This window comes from Schistocerca piceifrons, chromosome 4 (genome assembly GCF_021461385.2).
Source record: "Schistocerca piceifrons isolate TAMUIC-IGC-003096 chromosome 4, iqSchPice1.1, whole genome shotgun sequence".
Lineage (NCBI taxonomy): Eukaryota > Metazoa > Arthropoda > Insecta > Orthoptera > Acrididae > Schistocerca > Schistocerca piceifrons.
Genome location: NC_060141.1, coordinates 753,731,415 through 753,752,910, shown reverse-complemented (window position 1 = coordinate 753,752,910; position 21,496 = coordinate 753,731,415). Strand labels below are relative to the sequence as shown.

Below are 21,496 nucleotides of genomic sequence, written 5' to 3'. Positions count from 1 at the left end.
ATGTTAAGTCCCATAGTGCTCAGAACCATTTGAACCTATGTTCGACATTAGCGTGTATTAACCACTTACAGGCGGCAGCACTGGCAGTGGAGGGTATATAAACTGTCCCGAGGGACGCGGAAAAACAGTGCAGTCCTTTTCGTAATACGGGAAGGGAACGATTTTTACAAAAGGGCGTGATCATCTACTTTTAGCCCAAGGGTGGAAGCATTTCCGAAACGGCTAATGTCGCAATGGTTGAAGCATACCAGGTATGGCAAAATGGCGCTGTCGAATACTGGCACCGAGTCAACTGCGGCGCACCGCGGCCCGTAGATGACAAGGGTGCGGATGTGACGGGCGAATAGATGTGCAACTGTTGAGCAACTGACCACTCGGGTCAGCCAAGGGGCTACCAATAGTGTCTCATCAACGACCGTTCAGCGAACTTTGCCGAGTATGGATCTCCGCAGCAGGCGTCTCATGCTGGCTGCTGTTCACCGACGACGAAGGCTGGAATTTTCACGCCAGTACCGCAACTGGGTGTCCACTGTGTCGGGACAAATGGCCTTTTGAGAGGAATCACTTTATTTGCTCCATCGCACAGATGGCCGTTGGCGTGTACGGCGTGATACATGTGAAAGCAAGCCCTGCAATTATCTTCTGAATGGTCGAGGCCGGAGGAAGGAGCGGTGTTGTGTGGGGAATGTTTTCATTGCATTCCCTGGGTGATATCGTCGTTCTGGAAGACACAATGGATCAACACAAGTATTCATCTATCCTTGGGAACCATGTCCACCTGTACATACAGTTTGTTTTTCCTCGGTACGATGGCATCTACCAGCAGGAAAATGCTACCTGTCGCATGGCTCGCAGTCTAGGTACGCGGTCTGAAGAGCATCTCGATGAGTTTACCGTACTTACTTGGCCACCAGAGTTCTCGGATTGAAACCCAATCGAGAATCTACGGGACCACCTCAATGGCACTGTATGCGCCACGGGTTCTCAACCGAGAAACATGGCGCAGCTGGGCACAGTACTGCAGTAGTCATGGCTCCACATGCCTTCTGGTATCTTCCAGAACCTCAATGACTCGCCTGCGCTGCAAAAGCTGGTTATTCAGGCTTTTGACAGGTGGTCATATTAATGTGACAAACATCGTTCCCGTACATGCTCCTATTAATGCGTGTTTTTGGTCCTTTTCAGCAAATTATTGTTATCAACCACAAATCTCAAGAACAGTTCTTTATTTTTAGATGCCAATCTAAAAACCCTTACTTGTAAAAAAAATTGATCATACAAGATTCGTGAATTAATACAACGTCCGGATCCGACGGCTAGATTCCGAGGTAAAATAAACAAAAATAAAAAAGAAACTTCTTGTACCTGAAGTGAATTGGCGCTATTCTATGTAGGACAATGGTAAAGAGCTGTAATACTAGGGTTAACTTTAATTCGGACGAAATCAGTTTGTCCGCTATTAAAATAACTTTTTTTCTAGACTATGTAACACGGTGTACTCCCCCCCCCCCCCCACGCGCCCCTCCCACCCGACACTCCCAAGATACATCAAGCCATGCACATAGTTTTTAAGAGTTTTCCTGCACCCTTACTGAAACTAAGATTCGATTTCGAGGTCAAGTATTCGGTACCGGTGAAACTTGCGACTTTTAGCCAGAGCTGATAATTAAATTTGCCTGTGACCGCCAATGCGTCATCACGAATTAGAAAGTTCAATATGGAACATATGTCACAGCAGTTTTGTGGTTTCGTGCGAAAACTACCCAGGGTAACGCACGAAAATGGGCACCGCTTTCCTGGAGCTGAAGTACACTCCTGGAAATGGAAAAAAGAACACATTGACACCGGTGTGTCAGACCCACCATACTTGCTCCGGACACTGCGAGAGGGCTGTACAAGCAATGATCACACGCACGGCACAGCGGACACACCAGGAACCGCGGTGTTGGCCGTCGAATGGCGCTAGCTGCGCAGCATTTGTGCACCGCCGCCGTCAGTGTCAGCCAGTTTGCCGTGGCATACGGAGCTCCATCGCAGTCTTTAACACTGGTAGCATGCCGCGACAGCGTGGACGTGAACCGTATGTGCAGTTGACGGACTTTGAGCGAGGGCGTATAGTGGGCATGCGGGAGGCCGGGTGGACGTACCGCCGAATTGCTCAACACGTGGGGCGTGAGGTCTCCACAGTACATCGATGTTGTCGCCAGTGGTCGGCGGAAGGTGCACGTGCCCGTCGACCTGGGACCGGACCGCAGCGACGCACGGATGCACGCCAAGACCGTAGGATCCTACGCAGTGCCGTAGGGGACCGCACCGCTACTTCCCAGCAAATTAGGGACACTGTTGCTCCTGGGGTATCGGCGAGGACCATTCGCAACCGTCTCCATGAAGCTGGGCTACGGTCCCGCACACCGTTAGGCCGTCTTCCGCTCACGCCTCAACATCGTGCAGCCCGCCTCCAGTGGTGTCGCGACAGGCGTGAATGGAGGGACGAATGGAGACGTGTCGTCTTCAGCGATGAGAGTCGCTTCTGCCTTGGTGCCAATGATGGTCGTATGCGTGTTTGGCGCCGTGCAGGTGAGCGCCACAATCAGGACTGCATACGACAGAGGCACACAGGGCCAACACCCGGCATCATGGTGTGGGGAGCGATCTCCTACACTGGCCGTACACCTCTGGTGATCGTCGAGGGGACACTGAATAGTGCACGGTACATCCAAACCGTCATCGAACCCATCGTTCTACCATTCCTAGACCGGCAAGGGAACTTGCTGTTCCAACAGGACAAGGCACGTCCGCATGTATCCCGTGCCACCCAACGTGCTCTAGAAGGTGTAAGTCAACTACCCTGGCCAGCAAGATCTCCGGATCTGTCCCCCATTGAGCATGTTTGGGACTGCATGAAGCGTCGTCTCACGCGGTCTGCACGTCCAGCACGAACGCTGGTCCAACTGAGGCGCCAGGTGGAAATGGCATGGCAAGCCGTTCCACAGGACTACATCCAGCATCTCTACGATCGTCTCCATGGGAGAATAGCAGCCTGCATTGCTGCGAAAGGTGGATATACACTGTACTAGTACCGACATTGTGCATGCTCTGTTGCCTGTGTCTATGTGCCTGTGGTTCTGTCAGTGTGATCATGTGATGTATCTGACCCTAGGAATGTGTCAATAAAGTTTCCCCTTCTTGGGACAATGAATTCACGGTGTTCTTATTTCAATTTCCAGGAGTGTATTTATTCCCCACGGAAACGCTCGCCGCACATGGGAAATGTCATGAACTATTACTATCGGAAAATATTGCATCACGTTTTCTACAGTCCATGCCTTATTCTCGATTTGAAACAACCTATGCATAGAACGTGTTTTTTGTCTCTGGGTGAACTTTGAAGCAGTCCATTCGATAGATGAAAGGGATGGTGCCTTCCTAGGGGCTGGAACTAGGATACTGAGAAGCAAGTAAAGCATATTGAGGGTTATAAACAGATGTTTTAAAATAAATAAAATATTGATTATTATTTATAAAATTACATTATTGGAATAAATAGCAGCAGAATCCTATGATACATTTAACTTTTAAAAATATAGTCACACTGTATTTTAAAATATTTTTCGATATTCATGTGTATCAGCTTCATTTTTGACACGTCTTTTGTCGATGTAATCGTCACCATAACTGACTGCTAAACGAACCATACAGGTAGTAGGTTCGGTTCCCAGTGGCGTTGTAGGCTTATCCTTTCAGAAAGTACTGCAATACAGAAATGAGAGAATACCGTTCAGTGGTGCCTTCGGTCGCTTGCCGTCAGGATCGCACGATCTTCTGGACCACATCGACGAGTTGTTTCATTTTGACTGAGGGGGATAACTCTTTTGGTGGGGTTCAAACACGCAGGAGAAACCATAGGATATCAAAGATTTTGCAAACGGCTTCTTACTGTCGTATAGCAGACAATTCGTAAATAAATGAAGATTATGGGGCAGTCGGAATTTGCACAGTTCCGTACACTGCTAACATCGACCGGTTCCACTATCGTATAAACGTTATCAATTATGTATGATTAAATCAGCTCGCAAATTGTGTTTGATTAAGTCTAACTTCGCTTTCCCACGTCAAAGCGTCGCGCCAACAACGCGATCACTGAAGGCAAGGCACAGTCTTGATTTGGGCAAGGACTGGTCAACCTCGGATTTTAATCGACATAGAGAAACTTCGGAAAACTTCAATTGCGATGGTGGCATTGCGATATGAGCGACGTTCTCTCGAAATTCTAGTGCGTTAGCTGCTGCGAATCCTCGCTCGGTTTCAGTTTCAAGATGCTGTGAAAAGAAGGTGGTCACCACTAAAAATATCTTCAAATTTGAGCAGCAGCAAAATTTCGTATTAAAGTTCTGAAACAATTGATTTCGAAACGAAGAACAAAATCTGAGAAATTCGATGTACGATATTTCATCGTTTGAAACTTCTTTATTATTATTTTGAGCTTTTCCTCATTACAGAGGCTTATCTCCAACATAATAATTTACTTGTAAATTACAATACAAACAATAAACGTTCTTAAACTATATTTTCAAAATATTTCTCCAGGTGTTTCGATCTTGTGTGTCCTCTTCCTCTGCGCCCATTCTCCTCATTGTGTGCTCTACATTTTGGAGCCAGGTGGTCATAGGTCGTCCTCTTCTTCTTCTCCCCTCCGGTTCCCACTCCAGTATCAATTTTGGTATCCTGGTTTTCTCCATTCGTCGTACATGCCCGTACCACTGTAATTTCTTCCTATCCATTACGTCATATATTCTTTCTTTTATTTCCATTTTCCTTATTATTTCGGTGTTCCTTATCTTTTCTTTCCTGGAGATTCTTGCCGATCTTCTCCAGAAGTCCATCTATAGAGCTTGTAATTTTTTAATGTGCTTGACGTTAATTGTCCAGGTCTCCGTTCCATACAGAAGCACACTTCTAATATGGATTTGTATATTAATTTTTTAGTTCTGCTCATTACATTCCTGCTCCATAAGACTGAGTTAAGCATCCCAATGACCCTCCGTCCGCTACTAATTCTTTTATTGATTTCTGACTCTGATTTTCCCTCGATTTCTAAAATGGATCCTAAATAACAGAAAGTGTTTATCTTTTCGATTTTCTTTCCCTCAATGTATAGCTCATCTGAATCATTAGTCAAGTATTCCGTTTTGTGGTAATTAATCTTCAAACCCCAAGTTTTGTATGCTACTGCTAGTTGATTGCACATATAGTTAGCATCCTCCCCATCTTGTGCTACGACTACTTGATCATCAACAAACAATGAATGATGTAGGTAAACTCCATCTCTTATTTCTAATCCCATACTATTACATTTACGAGACCATGTTTGAAACTTGTGATAGACATTTAAAGCCTAATTTATTTATTTCTTTTCTTTTTTTGGAAGCGAATTGCGTTCTTTCAAAATTCTTTTAATAAATTAAAACAGACAATCGTGTTCCGTGTTGGTGCCTGCCGCAGGGGTGAGTCTCCATTTGTGATCAGTAAATCGTAATTAGCGGCCGGCTCGTGTGTACATTTTACCAGCGCCTGTTGAGTTATCGGCTTATTGGCAGCTGTTGGTTTCCACGTTAACACTATTTTTCGATCTCCGTTCATGCGATGTTAGTTACACAACGCGGACTGCGACGTGCTCGCACAACTAACGCGAATGTGGTGCCAGATGGAATTGTATGCCGAGGAAACAGCTGCTGCCCAATTAAACAGCTAGATTTACTTGTTAGCAGCTAGATAATCAGGGAGACAGTTCTGAAACTAAATGGGAAAGAAGAAACAGAGTAAACATTGCTCCGTGGGCCATGTAGTTATCCCGGTCAAATTTATAACTACTTTTTAACATATCTGTTTTAGAAAACACTAATGCGGTAGAAAATACACTACTAATATCAACACCGTGATAAACTGTCCGAAAAATGTTCTTTTACGACATTGGCTGTCATTGTATGGATGAAAACATCCCCTTATTTAGTTTCGATTGTCGCCAGTGTTGTCTGTCACGTCATTTGCAAATGTTTTCGTAAGTACGGTCAATCCATCAACTGGACGTGTTTGGGTTAGAGTCCCAGAACTCACAAAATTACAAAGTGGTGTGTATCTGATGTCCCCAAATGTTTTGTCTCGTAGAGTAGACTACCTCTCTTTCATACATTGAATTTCTACAAATTCATCAACTTGAAACGTGTTTTTTAAGACTGATACAGTTCTACTCGCTTTGATAGGTTTAACTGTAGAAGTTCAGAGTGAAAAACTTAAAAAATAAAAATGCAAGTTTTATGCATTTATGTAACTAAACGACACAAAATGCAAATCTAGTAGAATTAATATATAAATGCTTTTAAAGGGAGGGATGAATCTGGTACTTCATTAGCAAATTTTAAGTATTCGGTGTCAATTTAGTTAGTTTAACATTAAATCTCTTCGGTCATTGATTCAGTGACTTACAATGCGTTTCTTTATATTTGTGTGAAAGAAGATTGGCAACCGTGCTGAAACCGCTTTGCACGAGGTATGAAGGCTGAAAAGTTATCAAAACATTCTTGCGGTAGTCTATAACAGCCCAATAGGCCTATGCGATAACTAACAGGTATGTCTCTCTCTGAAGCCAGAATTGCTGATACCCCTTTCCAAACAGTACCTTGAGTTCTTCGTTAGTGCTTATTCCGATTAGTTCTTCATGCAATACGACATCCCTTTCTTCAATATCACTTTATGGACTGATAATACACTGTATTTCCATAGTCAAAACACCTTCAAACTTAGTTTCAAAGTGTGTGAGAAGAACATTTAAATGTAGCTTGAAACATCATCATACTCGCAGTTTGTCTATGATAAATTGAGAAAATTCGCGCCAGCCAATATTTTGCTTCATTAGTTTCATTCTGGCAAGAAAAGCTGAAACGATGGACTTTGTATTTATTAAATTTTGTGTTTCACCATGTAATTGCATGTTAACCTCATTAAATTTAATGAACAAATATGTTTAATAAACAATGGCACGTTTCCACGTGATTAAATTTTCTTTTAAAATTGGATCTGTCGCATCCAAAAATTCTAACACAGTATCAAAAAGTGAGAAAAATCTTGTCAATCATAAGCCTTTTGACAGTCAGTGCACATCAGTGAGGAGCGATGAATCGAAGCTCTCATCATTTTCTTCACATAACCGCGTAAATAATCTAGAATTCAACGCTTTGCTTTGAATTTTGTTTACTACATTAACGAAAAATTCAAAAGACTGATTCAATCTACCACCTAGATTTTTAACAGATAAATGTTGTTGATAGACGACGCAATATATTGCAATCATCCCCAGCGCATTTAGTTTTACATGGTTTATAAATCCACGACAGCGCCCGTATGCGGCTGGTGCTCCATCTTCTATCGCTAATATTATGTTGCACAAATGGATCGCTTTTTCCATGAAATAATCTTTCAAAACATTAAATATTGATTCATCTTTGGTGTCTGGTGTCACACTTTTCGCGAAGACCAGTTATTCATTGATTTCTTGGTCCATAACAAAGCTGAAGATGAACAGATTGTATGAGGATATTGAAAGGGTAATGCAGCATGTAAAGGGGGACGAAAATCTAATAGTCATGGGCGACTGGAATGCAGTTGTAGGGGAAGGAGTAGAAGAAAAGGTTACAGGAGAATATGGGCTTGGGACAAGGAATGAAAGAGGAGAAAGACTAATTGAGTTCTGTAACAAGTTTCAGCTAGTAATAGTGAATACCCTGTTCACGAATCGCAAGAGGAGGAGGTACACTTGGAAAAGGCCGGGAGATACGGGAAGATTTCAATTAGATTACATCCTGGTCAGACAGAGATTCCGAAATCAGATACTGGATTGTAAGGCGTACCCAGGAGCAGATATAGACTCAGATCACAATATAGTAGTGATGAAGAGTAGACTGAAGTTCAAGACATTAGTCAGGAAGAATCAATACGTAAAGAAGTGGGATACGGAAGTACTAAGGAATGACGAGATACGTTTGAAGTTCTCTAACGCTATAGATACAGCAATAAGGAATAGCGCAGTAGGCAGTAAAGGTGAAGAGGAATGGACATCTCTAAAAAGGGCCATCACAGAACTTGGGAAGGAAAACATAGGTATAAAGAAGGTAGCTGCGAAGAAACCATGGGTAACAGAAGAAATACTTCAGGAATATAGAAATACAAGTCGCTGAGGAATGAAATAAATAGGAAGTGCAGGGAAGCTAAGACGAAATGGCTGCAGGAAAAATGTGAAGACATCGAAAAAGATATGATTGTCGGAAGGACAGACTCAGCATACAGGAAAGTCAAAACAACCTTTGGTGACATTAAAAGCAACGGTGGTAACATTAAGAGTGCAACGGGAATTCCACTGTTAAATGCAGAGGAGAGAGCAGATAGGTGGAAAGAATACATTGAAAGCCTTTATGAGGGTGAAGATTTGTCTGATGTGATAGAAGAAGAAACAGGAGCCGATTTAGAAGAGATAGGGGATCCAGTATTAGAATCGGAATTTAAAATAGCTTTGGAGGACTTACGGTCAAATAAGGCAGAAGGGATAGATAACATTCCATCAGAATTTCTAAAATCATTGGGGGAAGTGGCAACAAAACGACTATTCACGTTGGTGTGTAGAATATATGAGTCTGGCGACATACCATCTGACTTCCGGAAAAGCATCATCCACACAATTCCGAAGACGGCAAGAGCTGACAAGTGCGAGAATTATCGCACAATCAGCTTAACAGCTCATGCATCGAACCTGCTTACAAGAATAATATACAGAAGAATGGAAAAGAAAATTGAGAATGTGCTAGGTGACGATCAGTTTGGCTTTAGGAAAAGTAAATGGACGAGAGAGGCAATTCTGACGTTACGGCTAATAATGGAAGCAAAGCTAAAGAAAAATCAAGACACTTTCATAGGATTTGTCGACCTGGAAAAAGCGTTCGACAATATAAAATGGTGCAAGCTGTTCGAGATTCTGAAAAAAGTTGGGGTAAGCTATAGGGAGAGACGGGTCATATACAATACGTACAACAACCAAGAGGGAATAATAAGAGTGGATGATCAAGAACGAAGTGCTCGTATTAAGAAGAGTGTAAGACAAGGCTGTAGCCTTTCGCCCCTACTCTTCAATCTGTACATCGAGGAAGCAATGATGGAAATAAAAGAAAGGTTCAGGAGTGGAATTAAAATACAAGGTGAAAGGATATCAATGATACGATTCGCTGATGACATTGCTATCCTGAGTGAAAGTGAAGAAGAATTAAATGATCTGCTGAACGGAATGAACAGTCTAATGAGTACACAGTATGGTTTGAGAGTAAATCGGAGAAAGACGAAGGTAATGAGAAGTAGTAGAAATGAGAACAGCGAGAAACTTAACATCAGGATTGATGGTCACGAAGTCAGTGAAGTTAAGGAATTCTGCTACCTAGGCAGTAAAATAACCAATGACGGACGGAGGAAGGACATCAAAAGCAGACTCGCTATGGCAAAAAAGGCATTTCTGGCCAAGAGAAGTCTACTAATATCAAGTACCGGCCTTAATTTGAGGAAGAAATTTCTGAGGATGTACGTCTGGAGTACAGCATTGTATGGTAGTGAAACATGGACTGTAGGAAAACCGGAACAGAAGAGAGGAAAGGAGTATGTGGAAAACACTGATAAAGAGAAGGGACAGGATGATAGGACATCTGCTAAGACATGAGGGAATGACTTCCATGGTACTAGAGGGAGCTGTAGAGGGCAAAAACTGTAGAGGAAGACAGAGATTGGAATACGTCAAGCAAATAATTGAGGACGTAGGTTGCAAGTGCTACTCTGACATGAAGAGGTTAGCACAGGAAATGAATTCGTGGCGGGCCGCATCAAACCAGTCAGTAGCCTGATGACAAAAAAAAAAAAACTAACCCCCCCCCCCCATGAACCACGGACCTTGCCGATGGTGGGGAGGCTCGCGTGCCTCAACGATACAGATAGCCGTACCGTAGGTGCAACCACAACGGAGGGGTATCTGTTGAGAGGCCAAACAAACGTGTGGTTCCTGAAGAGGGGCAGCAGCCTTTTCAGTAGTTGCAAGGGCAACAGTCTGGATGATTGACTGATCTGGCCTTGTAACACTAACCAAAACGGCCTCGCTGTGCTGGTACTGCGAACGGCTGAAAGCAAGGGGGAACTACGGCCGTAATTTTTCCCGAGGCCGTGCAGCTTTACTGTATGGTTAAATGATGACGGCGTCCTCTTGGGTAAAATATTCCGGAGGTAAAATAGTCCCCCATTTGGATCTCCGGGTGGGGACTACTCAAGAGGACGTCGTTATCAGGAGAAAGAAAACTGGCGTTCTATGGATCGGAGCGTGGAATGTCAGATCCCTTAATCGGGCAGGTAGGTTAGAAAATTTAAAAAGGGAAATGGATAGGTTAAAGTTAGATATAGAGGAAATTAGTGAAGTTCGGTGGCAGGAGGAACAAGACTTCTGGTCATGTGACTACAGGGTTATAAACACAAAATCAAACAGGGGTAATGCAGGAGTAGGTTTAATAATGAATAGGAAAATAGGAAAGCAGGTAAGCTACTACAAACAGCATAGTGAACGCATTATTGTGGAAAAGATAGATACGAAGCCCATGCCTACTACAGTAGTACAAGTTTATATGCCAACTAGCTCTGCAGATGATGAAGAAATTGAAGAAATGTATGATGAAATAAAAGAAATTATTCAGATAGTGAAGGGTGACGAAAATGTAATAGTCATGGGTGACTGGAATTCGGTAGTAGGAAAAGGGAGAGAAGGAAATGTAGTAGGTGAATGTGGATTGGGGCTAAGAAATGAAAGAGGAAGCCGCCTGGTAGAATTTTGCACAGAGCATAACTTAATCACAGCTAACACTTGGTTCAAGAATCACGAAAGAAGGTTGTATACATGGAAGAACCCTGGAGATACTAAAAGGTTTCAGATATATTATATAATGGTAAGACAGAGATTTAGGAACCAGGTTTTAAATTGTAAGACATTTCTAGGGGCAGATGTGGACTCTGACCACAATCTATTGGTTACGATCTGTAGATTAAAACTGAAGAAACTGCAAAAAGGTGGCAATTTAAGGAGATGGGACCTGGATAAACTGAAAGAACCAGAGGTTGTACAGAGTTTCAGGGAGAGCATAAGGGAACAATTGACAGAAATGGGGGAAAGAAATACAGTAGAAGAAGAATGGGTAGCTCTCAGGGATGAAGTAGTGAAGGCAGCAGAGGGTCAAGTAGGTAAAACGATGAGGGCTAATAGAAATCCTTGGGTAACAGAGGATATATTGAATTTAATTGATGAAAGGAGAGAATATAAAAATGCAGTAAATGAACCAGGCAAAAAGGAATACAAACGTCTCAAAAATGAGATCGACAGGAAGTGCAAAATGGCTAAGCAGGGATGACTAGAGGACAAATGTAAGAATGTAGGGGTAAGAAAGATACTGCCTACAGGAAAATTAAAGAGACCTTTGGAGAAAAGAGAACCACTTGCATGAACATCAAGAGCTCAGATGTAAACCCAGATCTAAGCATAGAAGGGAAAGCAGAAAGGTGGAAGGAGTATATAGAGGGTCTATACAAGGGCGATGTATTTGAGGACAATATTATGGAAATGGAAGAGGATGTAGATGAAGATGAAATGGGAGATACGATACTGCGTGAAGAGTTTGACAGAGCACTGAAAGACCTGAGTCGAAACAAGGCCCCCGGAGTAGACGACATTCCATTAGAACTACTGACGGCCTCGGGAGAGCCAGCCCTGACAAAACTCTACCATCTGGTGAGCAAGAGGTATGAAACTGGCGAAATACCCTCAGACTGCAAGAAGAATATAATAATTCCAATCCCAAAGAAAGGAGGTGTTGAAAGATGCGAAAATTACCGAACCATCAGTTTAATAAGTCATACCTGCAAAATACTAACGCGAATACTTTACAGACGAATGGAAAAACTAGTAGAAGCTGACCTAGGGGAAGATCAGTTTGGATTCCGTAGAAATGTTGGAACACGTGAGGCAATACTGACCCTACGACTTATCTTAGAAGCTAGATTAAGGAAGGGCAAACCTACGTTTCTAGCATTTGTAGACTTAGAGAAAGCTTTTGACAATGTTGACTGGAACTCTCTCTTTCAAATTCTGAAGGTGGCAGGGGTAAAATACAGGGACCGAAATGCTATTTACAATTTGTATAGAAACCAAATGGCAGTTATAAGAGTTGAGGGGCATGAAACGAAAGCAGTAGTTGGGAAGGGAGTGAGACAGAGTTGTAGTCTCTCCCCGATGTTATTCAATCTGTATATTGAGCAAGCAGTGAAGGAAACAAAAGAAAAATTCGGAGTAGGTATTAAAATCCATGGAGAAAAAATAAAAACTTTGAGGTTCGCCGATGACATTGTAATTCTGTCAGAGACAGCAAAGGACTTGGAAGAGCAGTTGAACGGAATGGATAGTGCCTTGAAAGGAGGGTACAAGATGAACATCAACAAAAGCAAAACGAGGATAATGGAATGTAGTCGAATTAAGTCGGGTGATGCTGAGGGAATTAGATTAGGAAATGAGACACTTAAAATAGTAAAGAAGTTTTGCTATTTGGGGAGCAAAATAACTGATGAGGGTCGAAGTAGAGAGGATATAAAATGTAGACTGGCAATGGCAAGGAAAGCGTTTCTGAAGAAGAGAAATTTGTTAACATCGGGTATAGATTTAAGTGTCAGGAAATCATTTCTGAAAGTATTTGTATGAGTGTAGCTTTGTATGGAAGTGAAACATGGACGATAAATAGTTTGGACAAGAAGAGAATAGAAGCTTTTGAAATGTGGTGCTACAGAAGAATGCTGAAGATTAGATGGGTAGATCACATAACTAATGAGGAAGTATTGAATAGGACTGGGGAGAAGAGAAGTTTGTGGCACAACTTGACTAGAAGAAGGGATCGGTTGGTAAGACATGTTCTGAGGCATCAGGGGATCATCAATTTAGTATTGGAGGGCAGCGTGGAGGGTAAAAATCATAGAGGGAGACGAAGAGATGAATACATTAAGCAGGTTCAGAAGGATGTAGGTTGCGGTAGGTACTGGGAGATGAAGAAGCTTGCACATGATAGAGTAGCATGGAGAGCTGCATCAAACCAATCTCAGGACTGAAGACCACAACAACAACAAAACGAACATTGCCAGTAAAAATGCATCATTATCAGGCAAGCTGATTCGCTCAGCTGTATGGAGAAATGGATAATTACACAATATGCTTTCAGCATCAGAACTCATTTCAGCAGTACGCCTTTGAAATGTGTTGCTGTTCAAAGGTATTCTTTTGTGTACAGGTGTATCATAAGCAGGTTTGTGTAGAGCAGTTTTTAAAACCTCTTCAATGGCTGACAAATTCAGTTGTTCCTTGATAGCTTGCAGTTTTCCGTATGTCTCCATTGTTGTGCCATTTGTGTCATGTTCAAGTTTATTACATCTCTTGATGTGTGACAAAACGGTTATTGGCCCAACACCGGCTGTGCCAGATACGCTTTCTACTCCTCGAAGAAGGACTATGGACAGTACTAATGAAGTGAAGCTAGCAAAATTGTTAATAATGTCGCATTATGTTGCCTGCAGGAGAACGAAAATGAAAATTTGCTTCACCCCTCTCTCAGCAGATGAGACAAACAGTGACACACTTAGGGGCGAGCTTCAACTCTGTGAGAAGAATGTGGAATTCTGGTTGCAACCTGCCTAAATGGGATCCACTCTCGTGGACCGCCCTTGTTGTGCCGTTTGTGTCGTGTTCAAAATTAACACATCTCTTGATGTGTGACGAAGCGGTTCCTGGCCCATCACACGCAGCATAAAATACTCTTTCTGCTTCGCGGAGAATGGCAAGGCGTAGCAGAGCTCTGGGGGTTGACTGTGGTTGACATGTCTTATCAAATTTTCCTAGATATCTTCATTTTTGTCCTCAGTGCATATAATGCACCCCTTTTTCTCCATCGAAGGTGGAATCGATCGTGGAGGTCGATACAGACCACTTTGGGAATCACTGGGGTATATGAAGGAGGTTCACCACATTACCGATCATCACTTTTAAAGACATGACACCAAGAATTGTTTCGCAAGTAGCAGCTCAGTGTACGAAGAATAACTGTATCAACGTAATTAGTCACACGCTACACCCAGAAAAATTAGATTTGAAATCAAGAACCAGTTCGCCTGTCAGTTAAAATGTGTAATTACACAGGGCAACGAAAAAATATTATTATCACTATTTGTCATGTGACAAAAAAATGGTTCAAATGGCTCTGAGCACTATGGGACTTAACTGCTGAAGTCATCAGTCCCCTAGAACTTAGAACTACTTAAACCTAACTAACCTAAGGACATCACACACATCCATGCCCAAGGCAGGATTCGAACCTGCGACCGTAGCGGTCGCGCGGTTCCAGACTGTAGCGCCTAGAACCGCTCGGCCACACCGGCCGGCTGTCATGTGATAGATTAATTCTATGGCGTTTTGGGCACAGAATCAATGTCTCACCTCAGTTTGATTTTCCTGTCACGTAGTTTTGTCACAATATGACATCGTTATAAAATGGAAATTTTATAACACTAATTTAATTTTTTCAACAGGAACCTCTTGATTATGTAAGTATCACGTGTCAGCTGATGATTATTTCATTTCTCTGCCCATAAAGCATCTATTACGGCTTTCCTCCAGTGAACTGATTGTTCTGCTGCTCGGTGAAGTGATCAGCAGTAGTATCCAACCATATTGCTAGTCAAGTGGCCCTGATATCGTCATTATGTCTTCGTGAAAGTATTCACCTTGTTCGTCAGTGACATTAATCAAAATTTCAGGTATATAATCAAGGTGAACGTAAAAAAAGTGAATCGTGTAGTTCAGCAAACAATCATGTTGGTATCCCACAGCTGTCAAGGACGTCTTCACACACGCTTCCGCCGAGCATCATTGCTCAGTTTGGAGCGGGAGTCATCACTGAAGATAATCCTACTGCAGTCAATGAGATTCCAGGCCGAAGAAGTGTCTGGAGACGCCCAGACAACTGTCGGATACCAACCTGACTGTCGCTTGCCATATGGCCCGATAACCATGAGTGACTGTCTGTGGTGCCATTTGTTCATAGCAGGAGCTCTTTGGTTGTCATCCGTGACACCCTTACAGCTCGGTGGTACATCGATGATATTCTACTCCCCTTTGATTGCCCTTCATGGAAAGCCATCCTGAACTTACATTTCAGCAGAATAATGTCCACTTGCACACGGCGAGAGACTGCTTGTCTTCGAGATTCCCGTACCCTCCCCTGGCCAACGAGATAGCCAGGTCTCTCAATTGCGAACGTTTGGAGCATTATGGGCAGGGACCTCCAACCAGCTCGGGACTTTGGCGATCTAGCGCGCTAGTCGGACAGAATCTGACACGATATCCCTTAGGAGGACATCCAACAACTCTGTCAATCAATACCAAGCCGAGTAACTGCGTGCATGAGGGCCAGAGGTGAACCAACGCGTTATTGAGTTGCTCAATTTGTGACGCTTTTTCTCTTCAATAAATCATCCCATTTTTCTGGAATTATAATCATTTGTTTGTCTGTACATGCATATCAGTCTACCGATTTCCGTCCCATTCGGATAACTCCTTTGAGGTGCGTCGTTTTTTTACTGTTCTTTATTACATCGTATTACCTTCTTCTTGAAATTTGGCGGTGTTTCTGATGTCTCATACCGTACACCAGATGAAAGAATTTTGTCATGGCTGATTGTCTCATATCTGCAGTTCTAATGGAATTTCGTTAAGCCCAGGGACCTTGTTTCGATCCTTCCCATATATAACTGATAGAGGAAATCAAGTATATCCGAAAATCAGACGCTTGTTTCGTCACAGGTTTGTTTAATTAGAATGAAGGAGTCACGGATATGGTCATCCAGCTCCTGTGGCATCACTGCCGTGGAGGTGTTCTAAATCACGTTACTGTTTACTATAAAAATTCCAGGAGTGTACGCTCCTAGAAGGGTCGACCACTGTATTATCTTCTCCTAGGTATATCTCGAAAAAAGATCTTGAGGGTAACATTAGAGACATTCGAGCTTACATGGAGGCCTAGCAACGATCGTGTTCCTACGTACCATTTGTGATGGGAACAGGAAAAGAGGGGGGGGGGGGGGGGGAGTGATACACACTTAGGTATCTTACGGAGTGTACGTGTAGATGTAGTGTTCTAGATATCTGAGTTAGGATTCATCCTTTCTCAGTGTTGCAGCTCTTGCAAACATTTGTCTATGAGATTGCAGCGAGCAGTGTGAAACAGAGGAGCACATGCTGAGGAGGGGTGCTTGTGTTGCAGACATCTACCGGCTGATGCTGAGCGACAAGAAGTACGGCCTGTCGGTGAACCTGATGGCGACCCGCGTGATGCCGTCGCTGCTGCCGCAGACGGTCAACCCGAGCCTCAACCTCGACCAGTTCACCAACCTCCTCGAGGTACTGCAGGAGATGCTCGACCACATCGACAGGTGCGTACAGATAGCCTTCACCCAACCCTCTCTTCCCACCCCCCGCTCCCCCAATCCTCCCTCGCCGCCACTAGAGATTCGCACCGATGTCCGTTCAGGAAAGTTAACATTTTACACTGGCTGCCTTACCTCACTCCAGTCGATACTGACAAATTTTAAGGAATTATAGAAGATATCATGAGGAACGAACTCAAGATAGGAGCTCGTGCCCAGAACAAGGCAGTATTTACGATCCTTGTAACTGTAGGCTACACCTGTGGTATGGACCCCACCAGACAAAAATATGTTTTAACCCACCCAAAAAGCATTTTAGAAATTTTTCCAGTGGAAAGCATATAACGGAACATTTAAGGTTTATTATAAAATTTCAGTACACAATTTGTGATTTAGTGCACTGACGAGATTAAAATATATGTAGAAAACTGAAATCATTAAGTTTCTCAACCGGATTTGTTAACATGCTATAAACAACTGTTTAAAGAAAGAGAAAATGGCTCTGAGCACTATGGGACTTAACATCTTAGGTCATCAGTCCCCTAGAACTTAGAACTACTTAAACCTAACTAACCTAAGGACATCACACACATCCATGCCCGAAGCAGGTTTCGAACCTGCGACCGCAGCAGTCCCACGGTTCCGGACTGTAGCGCCTAGAACCGCACGGCCACCGCGGCCGGCCTTAAAGAAAGAGAGGGAGAAAAAATGGTTCAAATGGCTCTGAGCACTATGGGACTTAACATCTACGGTCATCAGTCCCCTAGAAGTTAGAATTACTTAAACCTAACTAACCTAAGGACATCACACAACACCCAGTCATCACGCGCAGAGAAAATCCCTGACCCCGCGGGGAATCGAACCCGGGAACCCGGGCGCGGGAAGCGAGAACACTACCGCACGACCACGAGCTGCGGACCAAGAGAGAGAGAGAGAGAATGAAAAGGCTGAGATTCATGTTCATACAAAAATCAGTATTTTGACTATGGGGCCACTTATAATATAGTAAATTACCCATTGCTATGACAGGCCAAGTAACTTTTATAGAACGCTGCGCTACACTTCAAAGTGACACAGACACACGACATTATTTTTCAACATAGTCGCAAAGTCTCTGAAAACAACGGTCACAATATTCTGCTTCTACCAGTTACTTAGTCCCTTGACGATAGAAATCCTATCGTTGGTCGCGGAGCCATTCGAGAAGTGCTGTGTGAACGTTCTCTTCGACGCAGAGCCTCTTCTCCCCTGATCTACTTTCACCCTGGCGAAAAGATGGAAACCACACGGTGAAAAACCTGTATTTCCCGAGACGCACTCATCCAATCGTTCTCTTCGAGATGTGATAATGACTGCAACGTATTTGAATTATTGTGGCACTCCGGTCGGAAAGCAGGTTGTATGGATTTTAACCTGTCAGCGTATATGTGACATTTTAGGGGGAGCTTGTGAACTGCCCATGTTCGATTTTCTTTATTATTGGATCTGAAAATCTGGGCCTAGACATCAGTTTCCTAAAGCAGTGCTGCACAATTCTTCAAGGAAAGAAAAACTCAAACAAGTTGCCTCTGAAAATGAGTTGATTTCCGACAGCTGTTAAGTGCAAAGCATTTCACATTTCAGATCAGCGCGTACTCCGCTGCAAAACATTTCACACCTGTTTCGTAGATGCCTGTAGCTGAGTGCGTAAAGTTTCTGGTCCGAATTAACTGTAATTTGTTCTACTTTTATTTAAATTCTGTATTTTGTCAGGTTGAAACTGTAATAAAGAAATACAGAACCGTAATTGTGTAATGAAAGTAACATCATTTTAAATTATGGGTCATATGAAACAAATTGAAATTTGATATACACTCCTGGAAATTGAAATAAGAACACCGTGAATTCATTGTCCCTGGAAGGGGAAACTTTATTGACACATTCCCGGGGTCAGATACATCACATGATCACACTGACAGAACCACAGGCACATAGACACAGGCAACAGAGCATGCACAATGTCGGCACTAGTACAGTGTATATCCACCTTTCGCAGCAATGCAGGCTGCTATTCTCCCATGGAGACGATCGTAGAGATGCTGGATGTAGTCCTGTGGAACGGCTTGCCATGCCATTTCCACCTGGCGCCTCAGTTGGACCAGCGTTCGTGCCGGACGTGCAGACCGCGTGAGACGACGCTTCATCCAGTCCCAAACATGCTCAATGGGGGACAGATCCGGAGATCTTGCTGGCCAGGGTAGTTGACTTACACCTTCTAGAGCACGTTGGGTGGCACGGGATACATGCGGACGTGCATTGTCCTGTTGGAACAGCAAGTTCCCTTGCCGGTCTAGGAATGGTAGAACGATGGGTTCGATGACGGTTTGGATGTACCGTGCACTATTCAGTGTCCCCTCGACGATCACCAGTGGTGTACGGCCAGTGTAGGAGATCGCTCCCCACACCATGATGCCGGGTGTTGGCCCTGTGTGCCTCGGTCGTATGCAGTCCTGATTGTGGCGCTCACCTGCACGGCGCCAAACACGCATACGACCATCATTGGCACCAAGGCAGAAGCGACTCTCATCGCTGAAGACGACACGTCTACATTCGTCCCTCCATTCACGCCTGTCGCGACACCACTGGAGGCGGGCTGCACGATGTTGGGGCGTGAGCGGAAGACGGCCTAACGGTGTGCGGGACCGTAGCCCAGCTTCATGGAGACGGTTGCGAATGGTCCTCGCCGATACCCCAGGAGCAACAGTGTCCCTAATTTGCTGGGAAGTGGCGGTGCGGTCCCCTACGGCACTGCGTAGGATCCTACGGTCTTGGCGTGCATCCGTGCGTCGCTGCGGTCCGGTCCCAGGTCGACGGGCACGTGCACCTTCCGCCGACCACTGGCGACAACATCGATGTACTGTGGAGACCTCACGCCCCACGTGTTGAGCAATTCGGCGGTACGTCCACCCGGCCTCCCGCATGCCCACTATACGCCCTCGCTCAAAGTCCGTCAACTGCACATACGGTTCACGTCCACGCTGTCGCGGCATGCTACCAGTGTTAAAGACTGCGATGGAGCTCCGTATGCCACGGCAAACTGGCTGACACTGACGGCGGCGGTGCACAAATGCTGCGCAGCTAGCGCCATTCGACGGCCAACACCGCGGTTCCTGGTGTGTCCGCTGTGCCGTGCGTGTGATCATTGCTTGTACAGCCCTCTCGCAGTGTCCGGAGCAAGTATGGTGGGTCTGACACACCGGTGTCAATGTGTTCTTTTTTCCATTTCCAGGAGTGTTGACATGTGAAATGACTTACATTCATCAATAATACTCGGCTATGAATTTGTCTCTATATCACCAATGTTTACGGCTAATATCCACTATTTTTCCTTTCTTCACTCCATGGAGAAACGAGCATGTGAAATGCACCAGTATTATTGACGAAAGTACCTGACAGAATAATCTGGTTTTAATCTGTGAAGAAGTTTAATTTCAGCAGAACTCCGCTGCAGAGTGAAAATTCTTTCTGCAGTATTATTGAAGAATATGAGTCATTCCATATTCTATGCATAAAAAAAACAATGATTGTTTTCGGTAGAAAATTATAATTCATTGTTTGTGTATTATAATTTCCACTTGAAAAAATATAGAATTTAAGTAAAAGTAGAAAAGAATGTTGTTAAGAAGATTCAAACCAGAGACCAGTCTTCGACGTTACACATTCTGCGAAACACCTTTGAAATGTTTTGGCGTTTAAAACTGTGTCGCACTGATATAGTAAACTGATGGCTGGGCACAGATTTTCACGTTCTATGAATGTACGTAAAGGAAATCGAACATCGAACATAGCCAGTCCGTCTAGTCCCCTTGTCGGATAAAAGCTCATAAAATCTATACAGCCTGCTGCTGAGCAGAGTGCAAAAATGATAGTGTGTGTAACAAGTCCGACAATAACTTCAATACATTGCAGTCATTTTGACGTCTTGAAAAGAACAGCTCGCTGAGTTTGTCATCTAACGGCAGCGTCAGGTACTTGGCGGCTCACGTCACGAGCTGCGACCCGAGGCCGACGGGTTTTTCTCGGGAGCCTCGCTGCGACCCCAGAAAGCTCAGGATTCAACGTCGAGTCTGCTTACGACACGCCAGCGTCCAAACCGATGTTTGCTGCCAGGCGGGTAGCCTCGTGACAGGCGCTGTCCCTACTGATTCGACGTTCTGCAGTATCTTTGGACGACGTTTCCAGACCTGAGTTCCTACCCTCATAGTGCTTCTCAAGATACCCTCTACTGCCATTCCAAATTTGTAGGTCTTGTTTTGTTACAATATATATAGAATCACCATTCCACTGTCAAAAAAACTAATCATTCTTCTAGCTAGTTTTGTAACTTATGTGTACAGGACTCATCCAAGCAAAAAAGGACACTCAAATAGTACATCAGATCTACTCAGTAATACTGTGTACTAGAACAATGAAATTTAGCAAGTAGAAGCATTGTTTCTTAACCTCTTTAGTTCAAATGTGTGTGAATTCATAAGGGACCAAACTGCTGAGGTCATCGTTCCCTAGACTTACTCACTACTTAAACTAACTTATGCTAAGAACAACACACACATCAATGCCCGAGGGAGGACTCGAACCTCCGGCGGGAGGAGCCGCGCAGTCCGTGACATGGCGCCTCTAACCACGCAGCTACTCCGCGCGGCTACCCCTTTTGAAATGACGCACAATGTACGAGACATGCATACATCCATTTTTGTTTGCACTTAAAAAATGTACCGCAGCAAAACCCTTCAGACTGGTCGTTAAGCCACTTTCGTCGCGCATGCAACGATATTGTTGTCAACTCGAAAATTTTTCCCATGCAGAGTAGTCTTTACTTATCCCGACGGGCAGAACCCCAGTCATGCTACATTGTTACTGAATCGGAGTTATCATA

The 21,496-nt window shown here is 43.9% G+C and overlaps 1 protein-coding gene across 1 annotated transcript in view; it reads left to right on the top strand.

Moving 5' to 3' along the window:
• The window catches only part of LOC124796150 (SCY1-like protein 2), a 404,810-nt gene that overhangs the window by 280,442 nt on the left and 102,872 nt on the right, over nucleotides 1–21,496 (top strand). Inside the window, exon 8 of the mRNA XM_047260241.1 lies at nucleotides 16,419–16,587. Within this exon, the coding sequence (XP_047116197.1) occupies nucleotides 16,419–16,587 (169 nt within the window). The remainder of the gene's footprint in view (nucleotides 1–16,418; nucleotides 16,588–21,496) is intronic.